General features: G+C 43.7%; 1 protein-coding gene across 1 annotated transcript in view; it reads left to right on the forward strand.

Moving 5' to 3' along the window:
• man2b1 (mannosidase, alpha, class 2B, member 1) overlaps positions 1 to 6,600 on the forward strand; it is a 29,129-nt gene extending 22,529 nt beyond the window's left edge. Inside the window, exons 19-24 of the mRNA XM_068021257.1 lie at positions 756 to 843; positions 1,606 to 1,686; positions 1,933 to 2,169; positions 2,871 to 3,020; positions 4,000 to 4,102; positions 5,442 to 6,600. Of these exons, the coding sequence (XP_067877358.1) occupies positions 756 to 843; positions 1,606 to 1,686; positions 1,933 to 2,169; positions 2,871 to 3,020; positions 4,000 to 4,102; positions 5,442 to 5,551 (769 nt within the window). The 3' untranslated portion in view covers positions 5,552 to 6,600. The remainder of the gene's footprint in view (positions 1 to 755; positions 844 to 1,605; positions 1,687 to 1,932; positions 2,170 to 2,870; positions 3,021 to 3,999; positions 4,103 to 5,441) is intronic.
• Positions 6,601 to 6,853: the final 253 nt, after the last annotated feature.

Below are 6,853 nucleotides of genomic sequence, written 5' to 3' on the forward strand. Positions count from 1 at the left end.
GCCTGTAACAATGTAGTCACAGGCTTTGGCCTCTAGTTGATGCTGTGGACAGAACCCATTGAAGCGTCACCCAACGACATTATCTTTTTATAGAAACAAACTCCGCAACTGTCAGGTGAAATTGCAGCTCATTCACTAAAAACACTTGCATTTATATAGCGCCATTCATGACCTCAAGATGTCCCAAAGTGCTTCGAAGTATTTGAGATGTAGTCTATGTTGTAATGTAGGAAACATGGCAGTCAATTTGCACACAGCTAACTCCCACAAACAACAATGAGAGAAATGTCCAGATAATCAGGTTGAGGGATAAATTTTGGCACTAGGGAGAATTCCCCTGCTCTTCGTGGGATCTTCTATGCCCATCTGAGAGGGCATTGGTTTAACATCTCTGAATGACGTCACCTCTGACAGTGCAGCACCCCCTCAGTACTGCACTGTGAGTATTGGCCTGGATTTTGCATTCTGAGGTAAAAGTGCCTCCACTGAGTAACATCTGGCCACTACTGTGAAGTAAAAAAAATCACAGGTACAGTTAAATTCCAGTGTGGGGAGCAGGGAGCTGTTGGCAGTAAATTCCACAGGAGGTCTGCTCTGAAGCTGCCTGGGACTGGAGGTTTTAAATTGCAAAACAGCAGCCAAAGAACGGGAGTTTGTTTAAGTTCTGGGATAATCAATTATAGGTTTTGTTTGGGGAATTGCATTTCTAATCATCATGCACTGTACAGCGTTCTGTAATTCCTTTTTGCTTCAAGGAGAGATTATCGGCCAACATGGCAACTCCAACAAACCGAGCCTGTTGCTGGAAACTACTACCCTGTGAACAGTCGTATTTACATGAAGGTAAAACCTTGTTTTATTTCGACTTTAATTCTACAGACGCCCATGGACAAAAGACCTCCCCTGATTATAGTAAAGCAGAGTTATTCCCCCATCCCCTTTGTTGGGGTACAGTCCCATGGGCATCTCCTCAGGGGAGGTGGTGGCGTAATGGTATCGTCACTGGACTAGTAACCCAGAGACCCAGGTATTGCTCTGGGGACATGGGTTCAAATCCCACCACCGCAGAAGGTGAAATGTGAATTCAATGAATAAATCTGGAATTTAAAAGCTAGTCTAATGATGGCCATGAAACCATTGTCGATTGTTGTAAAAACCCATCTGGTTCACTCATGTCATTTAGGGAAGGAAATCTGCTGTCCTGACCTGGTCTGGCCTACATGTGACTCCAGACCCACAGCAATGTGGTTGACTCTTACATGCCCTCTGAAATGGCCTAGCAAGCCACTCAGTTAGGGCAATTAGGGATGGGTAATAAATGCTGGCCTGGCCAGCGACGCCCACATCCCATGAATGAATATAAAAAAAGTGTTCCTCTGAAATGTGAGTATGGGCGGATTATTCACACCCTGGTCTGATTCTGCCTTCACCCAGACTGCAGATATATTGCTGCAGTGAGGTTCACTGGACAGTGACCTGGGGGAGAGGTATGGTCAGGGCCACAGCCGCTGAGGTGTGCTGTGATCAGAGCTGAGACCTTGTTAATGTAGATGGCCGAGTGTTGTCTGCCGGAGGTTTGGATTAATGGTGCAGTTTTCGTTTCAGGATGGCAAGGTTCAGCTGACTGTACTAACCGACCGATCACAGGGAGGAAGCAGCGTCAAAGATGGCTCACTAGAGCTCATGGTAATTCTATTTTCAGTTCTTCCCTGTTGGCAGGGTGGTGGGTGTGTTAGCTTCTAGTTGTTGCTAATCCCAGTTAAAGGTGGAATTGATTGCAACTGTCAGTAGAAAGACCCGCATTTTGTGTTGAATTTGGTAATGTTATTGACTTCCTGTTGGTCTGTACCCATGGGGTAAAAGATAAACAGTGATTGAGTGAGCAGTCTCTGTCATTATCATGTAACTGAAATCCTGCGCTAATCACACCAGGTTCATCGGAGACTGCTGTACGACGATAACAGAGGCGTCGGGGAGGCATTATCAGAGCCGGGTTATGATGGCAATGGGTTGATAGTGCGAGGGAAGCATCTCGTCTTCCTTGACACAGTCGATGCCTCTGCTGAGCTCCACAGACTGCAAGCGCAGGCAGAGTACATGGCTCCGTGGATCGTTATGGCCGAGGGCACAAGAACCCCTTACAGCACCCGCCCGACTCACATTTCTGAGGTAACCTTATTTGAGGATGGGTTTGAGGGCAGGGAAGAAGAAACTGACAGCAGCAAGTCCTTTCAACACTACAGTCTGCCTCCAGGCTACCCATCAGCAGCACCATGGGAGTGCAGCTGCTTCATAACTGTTAACAAGTTTCTGTGCCGCATACCTTGTATCTTGTGGTTAATACTCTGGCGTGTCTTAGATACACATTCAGAACTTAAAGGTTACAGCTATCGGGAAAGACTAAACAGGCTGGGACTATTTCCTCTAGAGAAGAGGAGGTGACCTGATAGAGATCTTAAGATTATGGAAAGGTTTGATGGGCTAGATGTAGAAAAGATATTCCCACTCATGAGCAAGACCACAACTAGGAGCCATAAATATAAGATGGTCACTAAAAAAAAAAAACCCCCAACAATTCAGGAGAAATCTTTACCCAGAGATGGGCCGAAGGGCCTGTTTCTGTGCTGTATAACTAAATAGTTAGAATGTGGAACTTGCTATCAGTGTGGTTCAGGAAAATAGCATAGATGTACTTGAGGGGAAACTAAAATGAGAAAAGGACAGAAGGATAAGTTGATGGGGTGGGAAGGAGCTTCATGTGGACTATAAACACTGGCGTTGAGCTGAATGGCTGTACATTCTGTATAATACAATTGAATTATTTTTTGCATTATTCACCTGGTCTCTACTTGTTTTCTTGACATTTCCAGTTCTCAGCCCTGAAGGCAGAGCTACCCCACAACATCCATCTCCTAACCCTGGCTCAGTGGGACCCCCAGTCCATCGTGATACGGCTGGAGCACCAATTTGAAAAGGGGGAGAGCAGCGTGTACTCGAAGCCTGTTACTGTGGATTTGGCTGTAGGTTCCTTTTCTGCTTTTAAGTAGTGACTTAAGAGGCAAAATAGAAAGGGAGGATGGAGGACCATCTCTATCAAACAGCTGAGCTTTTAATTCCACCAAAATTGTTGGGTCCTAAATTCTTTTGGTTGGGAATGATAATGAGACCATGTCAGGATAACGCACTGAGTTCAGCACTGCATGTATCCTGTACCTGATCTTTACCTGAGTGTGTGGGTGAGGTGGCTTTTTAAAAAAATATTCGTTCATGGGACGTGGGCATCGCTGGCTAGGTCAGCATTTATTGCCCATCCCTAATTGCTCTTGAGAAGGTGGTGGTGGTGAGCTCCCTTCTTGAACCGCTGCAGTCCTTGTAAGGTAGGTACACCAACAGTGCTGTTAGGAGGGGAGTTCCAGGATTTTGACCCAATGACGGTGAAGGAACGGTGATATTTTTCCAAGTCGGGATGGTGTGTGGCTTGGAGGGGAACTTGCAGGTGGTGGTTTTCCCATGTATCTGCTGCCCCTGTCCTTCCAGGTGGTAGAGGTCACAGATTTGGAAGTTACATAGGCTACATGTGTTGGGGAACATACAAAGCTGTGTTTGAAGAGTGAAGGGAAAGTATGCATTATGTAACATGGCTGTATGGATGATAGGTGCATTGTTTAATGATCTGTGGCAGTAAACCTCCATCCACTGTATTAAGATACACCGACAAGAGCCAACATTTGATCCCCACTCCGTGTTTGCTCTCAGCCAGGGTCTCAACTGCTCTAGAGCAACACAACAACTTTGAGCGAAGACATAGCTCGGCTCTGATGCCACTCGCGGTCAAATGTCTGTATATACTCACTAACCACACTCAGACTCACTTCCTGGGAGAGGGACTATAGGGTGGCCAGGACTTACAGGAAAGTAAACAAAAAAAAAAATTGAAATGAACCTCCTGCTTTGCATGAGAATGACCTTTATATTTAATTTATCTCTTTTTCTCTCCAGAACTTATTTTCTGCTTTTGAGATCACTTCTGTCGAGGAAATGTCTCTGGGTTTCAACAAGCGGAAAGAGGACTTGTCCAGGCTTACTTGGAAAACGATGCAAGGTTGGTCCTGCAGCTCGTCTGTCAGAACGACACCTCCTTTGGCTTAAACTCTTTCCTCCACTTTGCGAGTGAGCACAACTTGCAGCAGCTTCACCAGCCCTGGGACACGTGCAAGTTGGGTTCACAGTGTCTTTGCTGCTGCAAATTCCATTCTCTTTTCCTGCAGGCTCCACTCATTCCAATGCTGGGCACGCTAAGCAAACATCCTTTCAATAAGTGTCAACAGGGGCAGGAACTCTAATCGGTGCTACAATTGGTTAGAGACACCTTTCACCTCTATATTGAAACTTAGGACAGAAGACAGTGGCAGTGAGGTAACTGTGAGATAGGGCCACTCACCCTCCAGGATTGTCCTGAGATTAATCTCCTGCAAGCAACATGCAGGAGATAAATCATGGGGCATTTAAAAAAAAAACTATTTACTAAGTCATTTAACAACTCAGATGATGGGAAAGCCATATATCCAAATTTACCAATGACACAGATATGCAGCATTATAAGCAGTGATGAAAGCATAAAATTATAAGAGATACTAATCGATTAAGTGAATAGGCAAAACTGTGGCAAATGGATTTTAAATGTAGGTAAATGAGAGATCATCCACTTTCAACCCAAAAAGGATAGAGTAATTTTTTTAAATGGTGTAAAACTAGAAATCGTAGCAGTCCAAAGAGACCCATTTACATAGATTCATTAAAATGTCATGATGAGGTACAGAAAATAAAGGCTAATGGAATGCTGGCCTTTATATCCAGGGGGGTAGAAACCAATCTAAAAGCTATACAAAGCCACTGTTAGACCACACCTGGAGTACTGTAAACAGCTCTGGCCCCAGAGGGAGTGTAGCATAGATTTACCAGAATGATACCTGGACTGCAAGGAGAGATTACACAAACTAGGGTTGTATTCCCTGGAATTTAGAAGGTTAAGGAGTGATTTGATCCAAGATATCAAGGTGAATAGATAGGATAGACAGAGAGGTACTCTGTCTGCTGGTTGGGAGTCTAGAACTAGGGGGTACAGTCTTAAAAAAAAAAAATTAGAGCCAGACTTTTCAGAAATTAAATTGGAACTTTCTTCCACAAACAGCAATTGATGCTAAATTAATTGTTAAATTTAAATCCGAGTGATAGATGTGTTATTCAAATGGTATTAAGGGATATGGAGAAAAGGCTGATATGTGGAGTTAGGTCACAGACCAGCCTTGATCTCACTGAATAGGTTCAAAGGCTAAATAGTCTACAGCTGTTCCTGACTCAGAGTATAAACACCACTGTAACTGGGCTGAATGTCCTATATATTGTGTAATATTTCTGATGCTACCTTATGCTCCTTTCAGAAGTTGAAGATACTGAGTCAGCCTCCAGCCATAAAGATACCTCCAGGCTCATGGTGGTTCTTAATCCAATGGAGATCCGCACATTCCGTGTTCACATTCAGTATCGGTAACTGCCCACACCGGGAATAAGCAGGACCACTGAAACACCGTGAGAATGAGCCAAACAAACAATCAGCAAGCACATGGAATTTCCAAAGTAGTCTAATCTGTTTTACACAGGGACAGTGTCATTGAGTGACAGGTTTGATTCTGCTGGTCTTCTATCCTTTGTTGGATGTAGCCTTAGTGATACTTACCACTTTATTCAGTGTTAACAAGTGCCTGACCTTTTGAGGTTCCTTCACTCTTTTAAATTTTGTGGATTAGGTTTCTATCATCAGCAGATCTGCAAGTGGTCAGTCAATCACTTCTATTAATGAAACGGGTAAGGCAACTGCCTGATGATTTTAGACTAGCGTACTTCCCCCACCTCAAAACCTTACACAGCTGCCTGCTTACCTATCCCCTTTTGATCGCAATGGGCAAATAGAGCACAGGGAAAAGCATCAGCAAAACTCAATTATCTGATGTGCTGCCTTTCTCCCCCACACACTGACTCTCAAAGCTGGGAGCTGCACCATCCAGAAGGATTTATTTTATTTAGCTTTATTGACCTTTAAAAAGGGACAGGGCAACACATTGAATAGTTCTACCCGGGCCATTGTATAGCGATGTGGTCCTGGCCAGGAACAATCCTGTAAGGAGAATATCTCCTTTTAGGAGCATCTGTTTAAAGGCTGCAACAATTCCAGGGCCAGAGTTTGAGATATGGGTAGAATGTATCAAGTGTTTCAGCAAAGGATCTAGTCAACTGAGGTACAGTGACAACTGATCTCAGAATCTGACCCCAAAGAGAATCAATGATTTAGACTGGAGAAGATGTGCAATAAGTTTCCTTGTTAATACTTTTGTGACTACTTTAAATCTGACATTATTACTAAACTCCCATTAAGTTGTAGTAAAGAAGGTTATTAAACTTGGACAATGCCATTGCAGGCAGTATTCATGAAACTGTGCCTGTCTGTTTATACTCACGTGATGTAAAGCACAGCAATGTCACTTAATACAGCCAAAATGCTTCAAAGTAATTGAAACAAAATAAAACTCGAATTAACACAAAGTTGTGTCACTATTCTACTGTTTGCACACCCACGTACCAATACAGGTCTGTATTGGAGGGGTAAGGCAATAAACTAGATCAAGTCCTTTCTCTGAATGAGACCACAAGCCTGAAGAAAGGAGGAAATGCTTTCAATAGAGAGGGGGATCTCGGCTATAACAAGTAAAACAATAACATTTAACCAACAGCACTTCATGTGACACAAAGCCTGTTGCTGCACAGACATCTTCAGTTGTTCCAACTGCAAAAACAG

Source organism: Heterodontus francisci, chromosome 43 (genome assembly GCF_036365525.1).
Source record: "Heterodontus francisci isolate sHetFra1 chromosome 43, sHetFra1.hap1, whole genome shotgun sequence".
NCBI classification, from domain to species: domain Eukaryota; kingdom Metazoa; phylum Chordata; class Chondrichthyes; order Heterodontiformes; family Heterodontidae; genus Heterodontus; species Heterodontus francisci.